This window comes from Trachurus japonicus, chromosome 17 (genome assembly GCF_045865225.1).
Source record: "Trachurus japonicus isolate A0001 chromosome 17, Traja_1.0".
Classification (NCBI taxonomy): domain Eukaryota; kingdom Metazoa; phylum Chordata; class Actinopteri; order Carangiformes; family Carangidae; genus Trachurus; species Trachurus japonicus.
In genome coordinates this window covers 15,117,670-15,137,537 of record NC_140923.1, presented here as the reverse complement: position 1 = coordinate 15,137,537, position 19,868 = coordinate 15,117,670, and the positions used below count along the sequence as shown (strand labels likewise).

The following is a 19,868-nucleotide window of genomic DNA, read 5'->3' as shown; positions in this document are numbered from 1 at the left end:
ATCCGGTTTTCCCAGAGATCACCGCTGAGCTGGGCTGGGGGAGGGGAGAGGGGGGGTGAAAAAGTTGGGCATCTGTGATCTGTTCTCCACACCCCTCATCTCTCCCTCTGACCCAATCAGATGCCAATCTACATGACACTTCAGTGCTGGGCTAAAGTAAACATGGCAGCAATCTCAATGGGGTTATTCATCTCAGGCTCAAAATGAGGGTTAAGATGTGTGAGAATGTAAGCACACACAGACTTACACACTCACACAGACTTACACACACTCACACACACACACACACACACACACACACACACACACATAGGCACACAGTGGGAGTATGAGTGTGTGCGTGCAGTACAGGGAGCACTTAATGAGGGTAGAACAGGACCCTTTGTTGAGACTCCTGCCACGAGGAAGCAGGGAGAGGGGGGGAAAAAGGCTAAAAGTGGAGGAATGGGTCTCGGTGGAAAATGTCAGATTAAAAGATGGGAACATTTCTTTTTCAGCAGTTTCCCCGTCTGGCATTTACTTCACAATGGCCCATTCAGCAGCAGGTGATGCCTTGGCATATTCAGATGGGGCCAATCTTGAAGGGGTACGCTGACACTGGCTGGATAATGAAACACAGCACGGAGACAAACCATGGCAGACAGGACGATCTGAGGAGGAACAGTGGCACTAGATGTGGAACATGCACTGGTACACGGATATGACCTGGGGGTCCCTTTAACCCCAGTTAACAAGGGCTGCAGTGTCTGCTCCCTCTCACAGCTTTTAAGTCCTGTCAAACTGAACAAATTACATTAGACACATCAATTTAGAGATGTTTGCTTGTATTTCTTTTTGAGTGCTTTTTTTGAGGGGGAAATTGGAGCTGAGAGGTAGCTGACTGTGCAGCCCTGTGGAGCTGATGAATACCACCAATTTGACAACACAAATGAAGGGGACTTGGGTAGTGGGGGATGAAGTTGTGACTGGTATAACGGTGACAGTACCCACCTTTCCTGTTTGCTGCATTCACAGAGGGCAAAAAAGAAGGGGTGGGGGGGTTAATAGGTAATTGTTTCCCATATGGAACTAGCACGTCTCCACTCAGTGTTGTTCTGACTCTACTATTTTCAGAGGAAGAAACATCTCGTCCTTCCAGAAAGTGAAACCACATCTTGAAAACACAGCATTAAAAGTTACCCTAACACTTGCTGGATACTTTTTTTTTTTTTTTAAATAACCGCATCATGACACTGCTGGTGTGGGCCTTGGCGAATATGCAGGTAGCAATAACAATCCGAGTTGGAGTGTGATTATGCGTTTGCACATTTACTGCCATTCCACAGTGAAAAGGGCACACAGCCACCTCCCCACAGTCCCTCCTGTCAATCTGTGTCTACGTGGAGAAAGGGCTTCCAAACAGTGGATGTGCTGCTCAGCAGTGAGCTGTCTAAAGACCTATTATTAACCAGTCGCTTTCAAAGTCTGCCACACAGCAGTCTGCAAGACTGTGGTTGGCAGCGTCGAGAATAGGTATGATGGGAAATGGCAAATTTGTAATAGAGCCATCAAGAGAAGATAGGGAGGCGGGACTTCATCAGGAAGAGGCCAACTGAGGTGGATAATGGCTCACAGGCGATAGTTTCCCATTGTCAAATGGTCTTTTGACAATGTCCAAACTATGTTATCACTATAATTATGGACTTTGTAGTCAACATACAAATAAACGTGTAATGCAAAGCTTGAATGTAGATCTGCAAGTAATTATTGTTATAATTCTGTCAATTTATTGTTTGATCAATTATCTGGTTTGTATGTATTTACTTTGTTATTTAATTTATTATGATAAAATCAGGAAAAAGAAGCTTCACATTTTAGAGGAAGGACCCACCATGTTTTGCACGTGTGCTTCATAAATTACTTAGAACAGTTAATCATTTATGAAAATATCAAACAGGTTTTGGAATAGCAAATTATTTCAGCGTTAGTTGTTTTATTTTATTTATCTGCACCTCCACAACATCTTGTTGGCCGGTGTGTATCCACACTGCTGCACAGGGGCACTCAAAGTGCTTTTAAGCGATATTGACTGAGCTTTTACTTAAGCCCTCTGTTGCAGTCTTCTGTTTGTTCGGTGAAATGACCAATGGTGCTGGCCATTTCTCACTTCTAACTAAGAGTTTCTGACAGCCAAGCTTTGCTTTTCATTAGGGAGGCGATGTCAGCTGCCATTCCAACTGACACTTCATATAGCACTGTTAACGACGGCCAACTGGGCCAAAACATTTTGAGGAGAAATGAAGAATTTCTGAAAGACAAATCAATCCGTCTTTGGTTCCACTCCAGTTCCACTGTATATTATGGTAAGGTTGTTAGGATGCGGATGTTGCTGTTTGGTGTGTGAGCAACCCGGTGCAAGTGGCAGAGGGTGGATGTCTCATTACCATTCCTGATGCAACCAAAAGAAATTTACAATCACATGTGTCACTGCAGTTCAGCCTCAGACAAACACGGTTGAGAATGACTGACAGAATAGCGCGGCCTCTTACTTCTTAAAGAGCAGGATGGCGATGACGATGATGATTATGAGGATCACAGCCAACACTGGGCCCATGACCCACAGCATTTCGGTTTGCTCCGTCCCTTGAGCCATACTCGCTGTGACCTGGATTGGGTCTGAGTAGGGACTGGCTGAAAATGTCATCTGTAAGGGGAAAAAAGAAGAAAAAGTACAGGTACATAAGAACGGAGTCACTTCAGAGCTGTGAGATGATTGCAAACTTTTCGCTTCATATAGAACTTTTAGAGTTCACAGAAAGCCTTATTAACAACATCCCACTCATCATATAGAAAGAAGAGCTGAACTTTGCAAGATCAGGTCTGTTTGTCTATTTGCAGTTGAACTATTAAAGGATTTGGATGATATGAGGTTGAACTGAATCTACAGTTGAATACTTTTCTAGGTGAACTGTAAAGAAACTGCAGCTACTTTTTAGTACAGCAAAAAAAAACTCCAACAAAATTCAAGGTATCAGATCTTTTTTTTTGCTGAGGTTTAACGCATTCAAAGGGATGGGTCATAAATTTGTTATGAAAAAAGTGTTCAGAGGTGGTAAACAACAGGAGACAGCAACAGACAACCGAACAGTTTAGAACAAAGTTAAATTATTTGTATGGAGCCAAATTATCTCAAGGCACTTTTCAAATAGAATAGGTCTAGACCTTCTCTTTATAATATTTATTCACAGAGACCCAACAATTCCCATGAAGAGCCCAACAAATCAAAAGAAACATTAATGCAAAATTATGTTTTATGTATGTAACACCGTTGGAGTCAATGAAATGTCGAACAGTAGTGTTAGCTAAGTCTACCTTAATAAAGAAAAAGAATCAGACTAATTTATGCTAATAATAGGCCACAGTTCAGGGAAGCAGGTGCACAAGCCATAAAACTATCAACCAAACTAAAAGACACTTTACCGAAAACAATAACCATCTTGGCTAATGAAGTTATTATTATGTTTCAATTAAAGCACTGCATCACATTAGAGGAAACTGAGAGTGCTGATGACAGAGCAAGCGTGAGACAGGAGAGTGAGAGAGGTAGAGACAGTGAGGCAGGGATTAGTGTGCATGTCCCTTGGCCGCTAAGATAAATGGGGGCACAGGAGAGGACTCATCTCTTCTTCATTAGTGTTCACACCGTGACGGAAGAGAAGGAGGAGGAGGAGGAGGAGGAGGAGGAGGAGGAGGTGACTGCGAGGGTGCGTTTCCTCCTTGGCTGTAAATGAGACATCTCCCCCTCTCCTTCGTCTTCGAATAACGGAGGGGGAGAGGAGGAGGGTTGGGTGGAGTGTGTGTGAGTCTGCATCTGAGGAGTGGGTGCACGGGGTGATGCAGTGTGGCGTTTGAAAAAGTGTCTGAGAGACGGGGGAGTCCAACTGCGGGAGAGCAAGGTGACAGATGAGGAAAACAAAGAGGGAGGTGCGAGGCATCTGTCGTTAGAGCTCAGCGTGCCTCCTACTGAACGGTGATGGGAGATGCAGGTCTGGGAGCGGAGGAGGGAGTGCGGAGGGGCATGGGTGACAGATCGCAGCCCTCGAAGGGAATTGGGCTCACAGCATGCAGCGGGAGTGGCGGGGCGGCAAGCAGCAGTAATCCGGATCATTAGCCGCACAGCAGCCTGCTCTTCGGCACACAGGCAGATATTAATTGGAAAGATAAGCTTAGATGAGCTCAAAGAGTCCTGCGCTCTGTCATATAGTTCTGTTATCTCCTGTACTCCCGGGCAGCTGCCAGTAAAATTTACAGTACGGGCGTGCGAGTGTTACTGCATGCCTCAATCATGTACATGCAAACCAGCATGCTCCAGTATTAGGCCCAGACACAAAGTAACTCAAGTGGGAAAGTGAAAAGAGTCACATTTGTATACCGAAGCAGTAGTTTAGAGCAGAAATATTTTCCATTTGTCTTTTACACACAAATACACACATCAGGCACATGAGACTCCTTCTCTCCTGATTTGTGTGCCTTAGGGAAGAACCTATTATCTAAGAACAAAGAGAAACGACACAGCGGTGGGACGCGTCTGATGTGACAACACCACGAGGCTTCCTGTTCCTTCGAGAGGGCCCAAAGAAGGCTGTAGGATGTGGCCCTGCAGGGAATCCTGGGAAAAAAGTTGCTTTTTCCTAGAGTAACAAATGACTGCAGCTGTGCTTTCATAGAAGGATAAGAGAGAGAGACCGAGAGCAGAGGAGAGGGCCCAACAAAAATAGAGGGCTTTTTGTCTGTTGGTCACGGCGGAGTACTGGGATCATCCATCTGAACGGCACTAACATCTGATAAAAGCTCAGCCACGCAGCTCCTAATGCTCCTGCCCTCGCCGAGCGGGTTCACAATGGGGAGATGGTGCAGTGAAGGAATGTGTGAGCCTGAGAGTGAGTGAGTCAAAGACAGTGAAAGTGACTGCAAGTGTATGTGTTTCCCACCCTGAATCAGTGTGAATAAATGTGCCCATTATCGACTTGGATGAAGGTAAGTAGGGCTGGATCCACGTTAATAAAACATCTGGATTCCTTAAGCTCAGAGGTCAACAAATATAAAATCTTTGGAAAGCCCTAAATCTTTAAATAAACAAAGAGCAGTATTCAACAGACTGAAGTAGCAGGCTTCTCATTTTTTAACCACCTGTCTGATGTTTCTCTCAATTACAATGTCTTAACTTTAGCTAATTAGTATTAATTGGGTAAGAATATTTGCATTGAGTGAAGTGTTTTGGTTTTTTCTACGGTTAAGCCAGAGGCTGTACTAAGCTGCAGACTGGGAGAGAAAGTGAAGTGTTTTGCGGGGTAGAGTTTTCCCAGGTAAAACAATTCAGTCTATTGCATTACATCAGTATCATAACTTGAATCTCCCAGTTAACTTTATCAGCCTATCTAACCTGCAGTGTTAGGAGATAGTGAAAAATGATGTGTGAGCGTAAAGTAAACAAAGTACCTGCTCTTCAGCTCTGCAGTTTGATAATATTCAGCCACCATGTGGTCTTGTATGCTGATTAGACCTCATTTTCTGCTTGTGCTGACAAGCCACTCCAAACTGAGGAGGCTTCTCAGTCAACACCAAATGCCTTCATACCTCAACTACATTGTTGTTGTTTTTTCTTATAAATGTTTAAAAGTAAAATCTATGTGGATTTTATAAGAAAACTGAGAATGACTAGATACTGAATTCAACTGTGTTGTAGTCTCCACCCGTCTATAGTGACAGGGGGAGAACGGAGAGGTAGGCACTGGGATGTAGACACTGTATATACAAACATTATGTGTGAATGAATGTAGACAGTGTTTGCTCATGTTGGTACGTGTGTGTATCTGTCTGCAAGGGGGGAAAAAAAAGTGTGATTGTGTGTAAAAACTGTAAACAAATGTGTGTAACAGTGTGTGTGCGTGTGAGCATATGTGGGACATCAGTTTTTTTTAGCCTTTTCTCAAGCTCCTCTGAGCCTCCACAAGTGTGTGTGTTTGTCTAGGTTGCAGCCGCTTTGAGTGTGTGTGTGCGATCGTAAGTGTTTGTCTGAGACAGAGTAAGAGAACAAGAGAGAGCGAGTGGGTGATGAGAGATGGCAAAGAGTGACGAGACGGAGAGAGAGACTCAGGCATAGGTGTTACGGTAGTAGCAGTATATCAAGTCTGCTATCTGGCCTGTGGGCTACACAGCCTCCCCAGTCGGCCGCTGCTCTGCTTTCCCCCGAGCACAGGATGCACTATGCGCAACACAGGCACTTTTGTTTCAACTTGTCGTTGACCTCTAGCAGCCACATCTCGCCAAAAGTGTCTTAAATAAGCCGCAGGGGTGCACGCTGCACAAATAAACAAACATGCAAAGATGCCCATTATCTATCTGCTGCTGTCTCTGCCTCCCAAGGGGAAGTCGAGGAGCCCGCGTTCTCCTCATTGTTGCATGACATAAGGAGAGACAGCAAGAGGGAGAGAGCAAGAAGGCAAGACAGAGAAATATGGAGACATTTTTCCCTCACGCAGCCTCTCTCTCTCTCTCCCTGACACTGCTCCAGAATCTGCACTTTTCCCCTCTCCGGCTGTCTGACTACAGAGCATCCAGATATCTGGAGGCAACACTAGAGGGAGAAGCCTCTAGGGGGGAGTGACATAGCGCACTTGAATGGAAAATCCCATGGATGTTGTGTATATTTCTACCACCCTCTGTGAAATGTGGGTATAAAAATGCTTTAAGTATCCACTAAAAAACATATTTTTTTCATAATTCTCTCTTGATATTGTTTGTCAAAGGCTTTTAAATTTTAAACGAAGCCGGTTTTCCATGTTAAGGGTGTTTTGAGCCCAAAGCACCAACAGAATTAGTGCTACAAAGCCAATTCTTGTTGAGAGTGAGGAGAATATAAATGCCTGGATAGCAGTGCAAACACAAAACTGTGGTAAACACATTTGAGCACTCTCCCCGCTTTGGCTTCTCTCTGCGCCACCAGCTCACCTCTTCCTTATCAAGAGAAAAGCACACATTAGCTCAACCTCGTCCTCTACCACCAGTTCGCTCTGTCTCATCTGAGCTTCACAGGCTGGACAGGGCACAAGACAAAAATTTTGCTTCCCTCTTTTCCTCCATCCAACGCCACCCCTCCTCTCTTTCTCACATCACACAATATTTCATGCTACCTCCCTCCCTCACTCTCTTCTCGCATTAAATGATACTGTTTATACACACCCAGCATCTATCATCCCATTTCACACTTCCCCCAGCTTGTTTATCTGCCTTGGGTGCTGGGGAGACATGAAGGCGCACTCTCTTCGTCTTTCTCTCTCTCTCTCTCTTCCCCCTTTGCCTTCCTTCCTTCTCCTCTTCCCTCCAACCACTGCTGGCTGCTTGTGGCCATTGATATACGACGACTTATTAAACCCTGGCGGTCTTGTTTGATCTACGCTAGGGGAGTTTGGGTGGTGGCGAGGAAGTGTAGTAAAGATACAAGTCATTTACTCCAGTACTTGTTGTCTTATTCTCCTGGGTCTGGTGAAGATCTGGCTCGAGGCAACTTCTGCTAACTGCTGGATCTCCCTGCACGCTTTACCTTCTGTACCCGTCTGTGTTTGGTAATAAACATTTGCAAGCGCAGCGTTGGGGGTGACAAAAACAAACACTGCTGCGGTGTCTGACTTTCCCAAAGAGTGCGGTTAGGGGGATTTGTGCAGCAATCAATGACAGCCTGCTTGTAGTCGCCACCTCAGAATTCAGTGGGTTTACGTGTACACAAGAAACCAGGTTATTGGGGAAAAATGAGAAAATCAAGGTGTTTACATGCACTGCAATAATCTTGTTACTCTTAATCCTGTAGTTATTATATACAGCAGGTCACTTATTGGATTTCTTTCCTCCCCCCTACTGTAGTTTTGAACCAAGGATATTTTAAGTGAATTCGTGACAGTACAATGCTACAGCCTGAAGAGTTTTTCTTCCTTCCAGAGCATTTGGACTGACGGTTCAGTGAGAGGACACTGTCGTAAGGAACTGACAGTTTTTCCTTTCTGCATGCACACGTGTCACAGCTTCTTTTTTTTTTTTTTTTTTACATAAAGTCAGCTGTTCGGCTGAGAACTAATCCATATTCATTTTTTTTCAGCTCCAGTTCTAGTCAGACTTGGATTCCCTGCGGGAAGTAACGATCTGGCCTTATCAAACCGTTTGTGATAATCTCTTACCCCAGTTAAGAGGAGCAGAAGTCTCCTTAGCATTGAGTTCAAAACTCAATAACCAGGTTAGTGGAGTGAAGGTAAACACACTGATTGACTCAGCCCAGGAGAGAAGCCTGATTAGTCCGAGTGATTAAGTTTAAAGGTGGGATGGTGCTACACAGTTGAAGGAGGGGGAGTACACAGAAAGAGACAAATCTTGAGTGCCACTGATCCAGCGTAGTGAGTCTGGCAGGTGCAGTGAGAGTGTTGTGCAGCACTGGGGTTTAAGCATCTCCTTTGAAGTCAAGTGTATCATGGCTGCCCACTACAGCCTCCTTCGCACCTCCCTCCCCTTCTCGGAGAGAAGAAGTGGGGAGATTACTGGGGTAGGGGGGGGATGGTGGTGGTGCTGGTGGGGGCTTTAGGGACATTTAAAGCAGCATTTCAAGGGAATCAGGCCTGCTTTACAGACTCCCTAGGCCCTGTGACCAGGCCCTCGTCTCCCTCTTAACTCCAGCCGCACTAATCAATCTCCTCTGCTCTCTTCACGGTGGAGAAAGATGGGGAGAGGGAGAGAGACACAGAGAAGCAGAGACTGAGCTAAAGAAAAAAGAGCAGAGAGGAGAGAGAGAGGGAGGGAGAGAGAGAGAGAGAGAGAGAGAGAGAGAGAGAGAAGAGAAAGAAATGGTGAAAAAGGTGAAAAGTCTAGGATTTGGTTTTGGACATGGACTGCTCTCTCTCTCTCTGCCTCTGGTTGCTCAGGGCCCAGCTACTGAATATGCATGTTGCGGGGTAGTGGAGAAGCCCAGAGCAATTGCAGACTCTCATTCTTCCTGCTGTGAAGTTTACTCCTGACCGTCCAATGGAGGGCCAGTCCTCCATGTTCATGCTGTCTGACCAGAGTAGAGGGCCTCCACTTAAAGCCTTGTACATGAACTTTGAAGTCGTCTGTACAGGGGCACACTGGATCAGGAAACTGCATCTCTGACGTCATTGCTGACCGATAAGGGAGTTTTAGGACAAAGTGCAATTACCTTTATAGGCAGCTGTAATAAAGGGTAAATGGCAATAACAGGCTTGATGCTGCCATTTTTTAGGTGATAAACTTAAGTAGTTTATCCCAAAGAAAAGACAGAAAATGTGACATGTACAAATATACAGAACGGGCTCGGTTTAACAAAACAAATCCAGGAGATTGTGTTTGCTCAGAAAGTGAAAAAAAAACTATGCATGCTGCACGAGAGAATAATTGTCTGTCTTTACACAGTAAATGGAAGTTTTACTTAATGTGTGTGTGTGTCTCTTACGTAATTAGCAGTGTTGTCTGTTGTCTTTTCAGATCGAAGTACAGCCAGGACAAAGCAGCGGTACTCCTGCCCACTGGTCAGGGGCTTGTTGTAGAAACCGTTGTACCTCGTCTCGTCGCCCAGAATAAAGGTGGGAGGTAGTGAGGCCAATTTGGCAGCAACGTAAGGCTTGGAGGAGTCCAGGTGACGTCGGCGCCGCAGGACAGGGCCTTCACTGGACTCAAGCAGCTGTTGAAAATGGAGAAAGTGAAGGTTAAGTTAGAGTAAGTAAGTTAAGAGTAAGGACACGACCTCTGATCTCCCTTCAAAGAAGAAAGCAAGAAAATGTAGTAGAGAGATTCAAGTCATTGCATCATATGGTGACATGAGGTCAGTGGCTAAGTCTTAAGAGAAACCGCTTTTTTGGGAAAAAACAAAACAAAAAACAAACAAAAAAATGCCAACTAATTTATGCCCACAACCCATCAACTCATAAAATCTAGAAAAAACAAAAACACAAAAAACAATTCACACTACACTGTATGTACAGGTCTGGTAACACCATCCCAGAAAATAAGAGATAATGATTCCACACAACTAAAATGCCCTTTGCTCAGTGATATAACTTTGCAAACAATGGAGCCAAGCTACGAAGTGAGCAATTAGCACTTGCTCCAGCACACAATCTCAGCATCAGTGCCAGCCTGGTTAATAAATGAGCAAGAGCACACAGCACTGCGGCACTGTGTTTTCAGCAGCATTTTGTTTTCTGTCAGTGATGTCTCGTGCTGCTCCAGATGTAGCTTTATTAAATCATTATGTTGGAGGGAGGAGACAATGGCCTGCTCAGTGTTTAATGACTCATGGAGTTCCATCTCTCTCCCTCTCTTCTGTTATGCCAACACGGAGCTTGAACAATAGCGATCCAAACCAGCGAGCCTCGCAGTTTACTTTAAAATTATGCTATTAATGTTTAGGCATGTCATTTAGTTTAAATTCCCTCATGGGCAAGGACGACCTTTATTCAATAGAATAATAACGCAGTCATAAATCTTTGCCCTCATTTGAATACCTTATATAAAACTTTGTTTGGAGTTGGTAAACCCTGACTGTACAGAAAAATCATGGAGGTAGAGCACTGCTGTTTTCAACTGAGCTATAAAAATAAAGCTCGCATTACATCTACATCAGTAGTTGTGCAAGATTTGAGATTATTCTCGCCACAATCAGACTGTTGGATTCAGCAGATCGGTTCTGTCTGCAAACCTGGCATCCAATCAGGACACTCCCCACCAGCTCGAGTGAGTCATTGTTTAAATTCTCTCTGCCCTGACACCCCCACCCCTCCCTCCCCCCCTAAGCCCAGGAGGGTAGAGCTAATTAGCTGCAACCAGTGACTTCCTACCCAGTTGGAACGCAAGATGTTATCGGTAACCCGTGACCTGGCACATTAGCCAATCAACCACCGGCTGGCACTCACCTCATCCAGGTTCATCTCGTCTGGATTCTTCCACTGCCGCGCTGACTGGGATACCGGCACCACCACAATGTAGTACCACCTGCCAAGAGAAATAAAGCCTGTGTTAAGACAGACTGACTGAAGACGTACACGCTGAGATCAAAGTGGGCCAAGCACATTAATAACATTCAGAAAGACATACTTTCGCGGTGAGGTGTGTTGGGCAGAATTCAAAACTTAAGTGCTACACAAGCGGGTCCAACCAAGGTCGAACACCAGCAGACTGGCACTGCCTTCTCCAATTAATGGCTAATCACTAAGAACATCTGCCATGCAGACTGGAACAAACACTATCCCAGTGAGAGGAGCCTTCAGTTAAATGTAATCCCCATAGGATTCCTTAGGTTAATAGCACCAGCTATGTGACTATTTGTGTGTGTGTTCTTTTATTGCTATCATCACATAAGACCAAAAATAGAGGAAAGAAAGACATTAGAAAGACATTTAGGAGTTTGGGGTCAAAGTCAGGAGTTAGGTAATGAATGGTGGCGCAATCTTGTGTGTGTACACAATGTAGAAACATCTGTGTACGTGTTTATTCATGTGTTGGCTCTCTCTCTCTCTCGCTGACTCTCCGGTGTTCACCCCCACTCTATCTTCTCTCAGCTCAAAGTTTTTCCCCCACTGCAGCATCCAGCCACTTGTAAAATCAGCTGCTGCTGACAGCCAAAGCAGCTGCTCCTCTCCCCTTTTCTCCAGGCCCCCACTCTGTGATTCAACAGTCAGTCAAGTCTGGGAGTGGGAGAAGACATGTATAACAAGACTCCTAACCTCCCCTCTCACCCACACACACACACACATATACACACACACACACACACACATCCCCTCTCCCATCCCCAATCACCTGCGCTCGTTGCCTGTCAATCTGTGCTGGAGCTTGGCCAGCATTGACAGCCCTGTAATCTTTTTACCAATCAACTCTGTGCACTCCCCCTTCTCAGATTTGTCTGTGCATGTGTGTGTGTGTGTGTGTGTGCGTGCATATGTGTGTGTTTGTGTGTATCTAAAGGAAATACTTTAGTTGTCAGGGTCAGATACAATTCAGCTCTTAACAATTTGAGTCAAAAGTTAATGTAGCTTGACCTGCTCTTGAAAGTCTCGATTATCATCAGCTGCTGTGTCATAAAGTTGGCTGAGTCTAAAAGTTGCAGTTTAAAGTTTCTAAATAGGTTTAGTAGTGATCAGATACAAGAATGCCCCTAAGCGTTGTTGTTGCTGTTAAAATTGCTGCTCAGTTTTCACTGTCATATAGTGAAAATCATTTATTCATCATTTATTTGCAGTATTAATTTAATTTGTAGGGAGTTAAAGTCGCCATATTGTTAGTCCACACTGTGGGTTTGTGTTGATAATATGCACTGATCATCCATAACATTAAAACAGGTGATGTAACTGTATTTTTCAACCATGGAAAGAAATTTAAACTAAAAACTCACTAATGCTGATTCAGCATAAACTCAACCCACAGCAATAAAAACAGTCACCTGTCTTAATGTAGTGGCTGATTATCTCCCTTTAAATTTAAAGGTGGCCTGAGAGGACTACAAGAAGACACTTCACTGATCCTTGAAGGAAACCTTAGTCTTTGCAGCAGCCAAGAGTCAAATACAAATGAAGCTACAATATCCCCTCTGTTAATTAAAAGGTCTGCGGGTTGGCAGCAGCCATGATCCGCTGGTGGCTTCAGCTGTGAGTCAGAGTTGTGTGTCTTGTGCGCTCGTTCCATCGTGTCTCCTCGGCACTGACCTGACACGAGTGGTTCTCTGAACCATGGGCAGGTTGATCGTCATCTTGCCTTCCAGAGCCTGAAGTGTGCTGGGCTTAGTCTTGATCAGGTCAGGGGCAGTGCGGATGGACACCTGCTGCTGCAGACCCCCAGCAATGTGGCCCCGGCTCGTCAGCACAAAAGAGTAGTCTGTGTCTGGCTGCAGCTGCGTGATCAGCTTCCTCTTCAGAGTTCCCTGCACTTCCACGCTTTGCTGGTTGTACAAGATCTGTGAACACACGAGAGAAAAGCTGGAGTTATGGTTTACGGTAGCAAGCGTACAAGCAAAGCAAGCACATCATATCATTCGGACAAATACAATACTCTGTCCTCACACAAACACACACACACACACACAGACAAAAGAAAAAGCTGTCTAGTCCTCAGGGAGGTACCAATCTAATCTGGCACCTCATCTCATGTATCTCAGCACCACACTTGCCTATTGGTGCATATCCAATAGGGTTTTTTTACACTTCAAATTGTCTTTGTCCCATTACCACAGGGTGGGAATTGATATAATATCATTTTGACAGATTATTACACCTCATAAATGGGCATGAATTTGGTTTTTTCACAATTTTCAGAGCAAATAGGCAAAGTCACTACATCACACCCTGGTGGAAATGTTAACACCTTACAGTGTTGTACTGTGATACAATTATGTTACATTATGTACAAAGATAAGAGTGGCACATATCATACATGGTGCTGAAGTAACAATGCCAGTTTTCCAACGGAATAAGAGCTGTGTGGTTGAATAATACATTTTTGCCTTACAGTTATGAGTATTACTTACACGTAAATTGTGTGCTAGGTGAAAATCCTTTTTTTAACTGTGCATGAACATGTGCATGGGGACTTGTTTCCTTGCTGGCACTCACCTTAAAAGGCATTTGGGGTTTGTAGTTCGCTGGCAAATCCCAGGTGAGGAGGACAGATGTTTTCATGACAGCTTTGACACCAAAGTTTAGGGTGGGAAAATCTAGGGTGGGAAATCCTTTGATTATTATCTTGAGAAAGACATCGTGTACACCACAAACTATAATCTCTGTGTGTAATTCAATTTCACACTACTGTACAGCAAGTATCCCCCTCAGTTAACAACATGAACGTATTCCGCACCGATACCTTATGACCAAACTTGACAAGCCACGGGGGTGGGGGTGGGGGGGGGACGGGGGGTGGCGGTTCAAAGAACATCAACAATCTCATTCACGCTTGTAAAGGATCATATAAAAATAGCCTTCATCTCCCTAAGCCTATCACATCTATTACACCACTATTCACCACAAGACATATGCAACAGGCCCGAGATCAGTGTGATTACCCAGGAACATATACAGTGCAGGGGGAGTGGCAACACGTGTTCTGAAAATGAGCATCACGCACAAGTGGTTATAAATAAGAAATCTTACATTTATAAGATTATAAAATGCATGAGGAGGTACATGCTGGGTACGCTTCAGATCCGTGTGAAAGGGGAGGACGAGGAGGCATGGTAATGTGACTGCAGCGTGTAATGAGATTAGTACTCTATAAATCAATAAACACAGGCCTGTACAGTACTGAGTGGTAGATGAGAAAGATGTGGCACTGATAAAGACAGAAAAAGGAGCCTGTTCACAACAGCAGCAGGTTCATGTGTAGGCTCACACGTGTTGTGTGCGAGTTCGTGCCTGAAGTTGTGACCTTGATTGTATGTTTTCAAATCAAATACATGTGCTGTGTTGACATATAAATGTTTGCCATGTGTTGTGGCAGTACTTGTTGTCCTACCGTTCGACATGGTCCTGCTCTGAATGCTGGGGCTGAGGGGTCCGCCGCCCTTGCTGGTGAACGCCTGGACGCGGATGTCGTAGGTGGTGTCAGGATTAAGGCCGTGGATGGTCATGTGCGTGTCGGACGTGCGGTTGGTGCTGTTCTGCTGACTGTTGATGTCCCTGTACACCACCATGTAGTAGACGATCTTGCCGTTCCTCTCGGCCAGCAGCGGCGGCTCCCAGGTGAGCTGGGTGCTGGCCTGGGTGAGTCCCGTCACCTGCAGGTTGAAGGGGAAGCCCGAGGGCACGTCTTCCGTGGTGCTGATCTCCTTTATGTAGGCCTCGCCGATGCCGGCGCGATTGCGAGCGCTGAGGCGGAAGACGTAGGTGGCGCCTTTGTGCAGCCCCGTGACGGTGTAGTGGTCGTCGATCTTCCTCAGCTCGCGCGAGGTGTACGTCTCCTCGTCGGTGCGTTTGTACTGCAGCTGGTAGCCCATTAGCTCACCCACCATCTCCTTAGGCGGCTGCCACTGGATCAGCGCCGTGTTGCCCATGGTGGTGCTGATCATCATGGTGGGCTTACCTGGCACTGAAATGAGAGAGTGAAGTAGACAGAAAAAGAATAAGTTGCCGAGTAATTCTCACATTTAAGACGGCCCATTAGAAACAGTTTAATACAGCTGCTACCAGGCAGCTTGCTCATACAGTACCTCTGTAACAGCAGTTAATGATGACTCTTGTAAGCGTTGAAACCAACATACATGAAACAACCCACTGAAACTAGCATGACACTTCAGTCATGTACAGTTTTCTAATTATAATTCCCCTTTGAATGAGTCAGGGTTTTTGCTGCTAAGAGAAATACGAGGCGACCGCCTCCGTCACATTTTGCGCCTCCTCCAGCTTTCAAGAAACTCTGACGGGTTATTTTCTAACAAGCGTTTCACTCTGTGGATTTCTGTCATTTGCAACTGCACTTGTGGCATTATGCAGATGTGGTGGGGCTGTATCGTAATCAGCACAGTGCCAAAACTGCCGAAGAAGAAAAGAACCTCAATTTTCCTCGAGGAATTTCCTCCTAAGAGTGTTTGTTTATTCCCGACAGACGGAGTGTGTCACGCTACAGCGCCCTGATATTTCAAGGCAGTTCAAACAGGTGAATATCGTTTCTTTTGCATCCAAGCACACCCAGCTTCTTAAAAAGGTTTCCAAAATTAACGTTACATCCTAATCAGCGATGTAACTTCACTTTGTGAAGAGGAGAGGAGAAGAGTGCAGTTGAAACAGTGTGGATATCACTTGATTAACACAGCCAGTTAAGTAATAATCCATGTTGCTGATGAGATGCGGAAAATTTGTCCATTCTGTGTATTAGTCTGAGTTTATTAACACAACACAGCCTTAATTTTTACTTTGCTCTTTATTTAACTTCCCCTAAGACATTTTAAACTACAAATCCTCCTGGTTCCTAATTACAGTTTGTGTGTTGAGTAAATCTGAATTTTGGAGGACTGACAAAAGCATAAGCGAAACACAAACAGATTTTTTTTTTCATTTAGCTGCTAAAATATTCAACTGGTGCAGGTTTAAACAATTTTAGAGAGACTAAGTGAATTTGTAAATGTGACATAAAGGCAGCAATGGTTTCTTGTAGAGAAGAACATTTTGATTTGAAGGATCTGTATATGATTTTTTTTTTCAATTAATCATTGAATTTATGATGCTATTATAAAAAATGCATAATATGACATATCTAAAGTATCATTGGTTATTCAGAAATCCAAAAAATTACTCTTAAATTAACTAGAACTTAAAGTGAAATATTTTGCTTGTAAAATACGAAGCCATCTGAAGGCACAGTGCACATGCACATGTGTGCACATGATCAGGATGGTAGCACCTCCGTCTCATTTTGAGCCAGCAAAAACCCTGATGAGGGAGACAGAGGTTATCAGTCTAAAGCCTGAGGGGTCACAGTAGCATATATCTCATGTTTTCCTCGATAACCCTGATAAAACCCACTCTGACCTGCTCCTGTCGTGGTGATGACTTTAGCTTTGCTACGAGCTCCATCTCCCTTGGTGGTGTACGCTGCCACGGTGACGGAGTACATGGTCTCCGACTGCAGTCCACCAATGATGGCCTCCTACAGAAATGAAGAAATCACAAGGTCGAGGGTTAAATGAATCAATGAGAATAGCGAGGCCGCCTCGGAGGCAAACAAACCCGTCCCCTCAAAAATAAACCAAAAAAAACCCCTTTCACACAAGCGCCTAGCCCCTGAACAAACACACAACACCAAAAGAAACCATTATAAGATTAAACCCCCTTCTCCATCCACTTGTAGTTTCTTGATCAATTTGCCTATAAACAGGAAAGTCTGTGCATATTCTCATTTGTCCAGGTCATAGTATCTCAAAGGAGGTTAAATCGAAAGCAACTGGACTTAGTTATTTGTCTAAGAAGACGTTTCACCTCTCATCCAAGAGGCTTCATCAGTTCATGTACGCATCTGACGACAGTCGTTGGAGTCACTTGCCACTTGTGAACAGTTGTTATTATATATAACAGTTGTTAACAACTGACTCCAACTCCAACGACTGTCGTTATAACACAATAGCGCACTAACGAAGTCAAAACCAACTTTCCACCAAAGACAGTCACTTAACGACTGTCGTTGGCACTTGGAGCACAAAAGGGAACCAGTGACATCATCAGCCTTAACTGGGTCTCCACACCAGTTAGTTGGACCAGTCCCAGCCTGGTCAGATGAACGTACATGAACTGATGAAGCCTCTTGGATGAGAGGTGAAACGTCTTCCTAGACAAATAACTAAGTCCAGTTGCTTTCGATTTAACCTCCTTTGAGATAAACAGGAAACAAAACATTTTAAGCATTGAACAGCAAAGGCACACAAACAGGAGCAGGAACTTTTCTTTGTCAAGAAAAACTCCTGCACCCGGTCGTAAGGCACACACACTGAACCCATTAACCAACAAACCAACCAAATGAACCAGAACATCACCAGTGTGTCAGTGTTCATGTCTGCTGCATGGATAAGCACGAGATTATACCCAGAGGATTTTAGGATCATCACTACACAGCAGTAAGAGCAAAAGCCCACAGAACGGTACAGTTGTGACTGTGGGACATACTGTTCAAACTCTTTGAATTAAATCTTACAGATAAATAAACATCAGACATATCTACACTATTTAGATATATTGGTATATATTTTTTATCCCCTGGAATCCCATGATCATAGAGCTGTTCATTAAGATGTTCAACAGCGTTGCACAGGAACACAGACACACAGTGGTTGAACAAATCAGTAACTCAACAGTCAGGAACAAACAGTCAGGAAAACAGCAAACAACTGAGGTAACACACTGTTATTTGGTAACCTGCTGCAGTGCTGGCACTCACTTCACCAGACTGCATCAGTCTGAATAAAACAAACACACACCCACACACTCTGGAATTAAACACTCTCTGAGCTGGAACAAAGCACATATGTAAACAGACATACAAACACATACATACGTGAATGCACATACTCACCGATGTATATATAAACACACACTTTTTGAGTATGCACGCACATACAGACACACCGTAGATGTACACATGTGCACACACACGCACATACACACACACACACTATGATACACCCAGACATGAGCACACACTCGATACGAAGAACAAATTAATGCCTGCGGCTTGAGCACACATGCTGGAGCTGTCTGCCTCTGACTGGGGCCACTGAGAGGACGAATACGACGATGCCTACAAGCCTTCCTGTCGGAACTCCCCGCAAACTTCTCGCACTCTCGGGATGTTATACGGCTTTGCCCTAATGCTGTTTCTCCAACTAATGAAGTTTTAATTTCCTAACCATAGAAGAACATTTAACTGTCTATATAAGCCAGCTCTGTTTGACAATGCTTTTTTACTGCCCCTCTCTTTAAGGGACATTTGGTGCTCCCATACTAGCTTTTTAAGAGAGACGGGGAGGAAAATGCTAAATTACTGTATCATAAAACCATTTTAACTTTATGGAGGAAGTCTCATTACTTTAATCATACAAAATGGCTTTAACAGTCTCAGCAGTGGCAGCCGCAGAGATCTCTTTTCCCCCCTATTCTGGCAAGGTCGAATTGGGTCTAGTAGCACTTTTGAAACTCAGCAGAAGATAGAAAAAGCGAGGCTTCAAAGTTTCCTTCAGAGCAAATGCTTAGAGCAGCACCAAAGGGCATTACAGAGATTATCAAGTCAACTAGTTATAGAAATGGATTCTTCTCTGCAAGGCTCCCTACACCACCATTCCCACTAGGATAGAAAATGCCTGGGGTAAAACGGGCAGCATTGTTAAAACAAACATACTTGCTTCGGATAATTTTTTTTCCCCCACTTAAGCACAACATTTAACGTGCTCTGCGTGTCGTTTGCATTTCAAATGCCATCACTATCTGAAAAATTAAAAAACAACAACTTTAAATTGTAATTTCTGTGTGCAGGCTATGGGTCAACAAAAGATGCTGCTAATGTTTTATTTTATTTATTTATTTTTCTGTTGACATCTGCCTGTAGCCAGTCACACCACATTAGTTACCTGGCACACAGGCTGCTATTGCCTAAACATGGCTGCTAAAGAAATAATAAAGACGTGTGAACAGATGTCTTCCTGTGACAGCGTCTAGCTCTGCGTCTGTCAGGTGTTAATCAGCACGTTAAGAGGAGAGGGAGAGGAGGCAAGCCTGACTCATGCTATGTGGGTGTAGCTAGAGGAATCTGGCCATGTGTGCTGTGCAACCAGATTTCTGTTTAACGAAGTGTTAGCAAATAAAGAAAAAATGATCTGTTTGCATCCTGATGGCTCACTTATAAAGGAAGAAAAAAAAAACATCTCTAGGTTGAATTCATCAACAAAGAACTATTATCCATCAACCTTTACACGTGATAATTGGCCACTCAATTAACACATCCTTTCTCTAAGAAAGGAAACAAATGCCCAGAATAGCTTTAATCTGTTTTTAACAGTTTCTTTGCCCTGGCTGGCATGTTGAAAACACTGTTTGTTATTCTAGCAGTTTTCTATTGAATTCCTGATGGGGGGGAACAGTAAGTGACTCTGCATTTATGCTAGTGCAATATTACGTCTGGGAGGTAATAAGCCGTAACAAAGGGCTATGTGACAGCCCTGGAACAGTGAGCTGCCATCCAGGCAAATGAAAAGAACATGAAAGGCTGGTGGCAATCTTGGAGATGTGTGGAGCTGATAAAACACACAGCTCCTCCCCTCAGATAGATATGTCATCTGGAACAGTAGGGGAGACAGCAGGTTAGGC

The 19,868-nt window shown here is 44.2% G+C and overlaps 1 protein-coding gene across 17 annotated transcripts in view; it reads right to left on the bottom strand.

Annotated features, from left to right (window-relative positions):
• ptprfb (protein tyrosine phosphatase receptor type Fb) overlaps window positions 1–19,868 on the bottom strand; it is a 171,229-nt gene that overhangs the window by 29,516 nt on the left and 121,845 nt on the right. For all 17 annotated transcript variants that reach the window (XM_085806073.1, XM_085806066.1, XM_085806068.1 and 14 more), the window contains 7 exons: window positions 16,548–16,665; window positions 14,536–15,108; window positions 13,641–13,741; window positions 12,738–12,985; window positions 10,950–11,028; window positions 9,491–9,718; window positions 2,529–2,683 (listed from right to left, as the gene is read on the bottom strand). In XM_085806073.1, coding sequence (XP_085662199.1) covers window positions 2,529–2,683; window positions 9,491–9,718; window positions 10,950–11,028; window positions 12,738–12,985; window positions 13,641–13,741; window positions 14,536–15,108; window positions 16,548–16,665 — 1,502 coding nt within the window. The remainder of the gene's footprint in view (window positions 1–2,528; window positions 2,684–9,490; window positions 9,719–10,949; window positions 11,029–12,737; window positions 12,986–13,640; window positions 13,742–14,535; window positions 15,109–16,547; window positions 16,666–19,868) is intronic.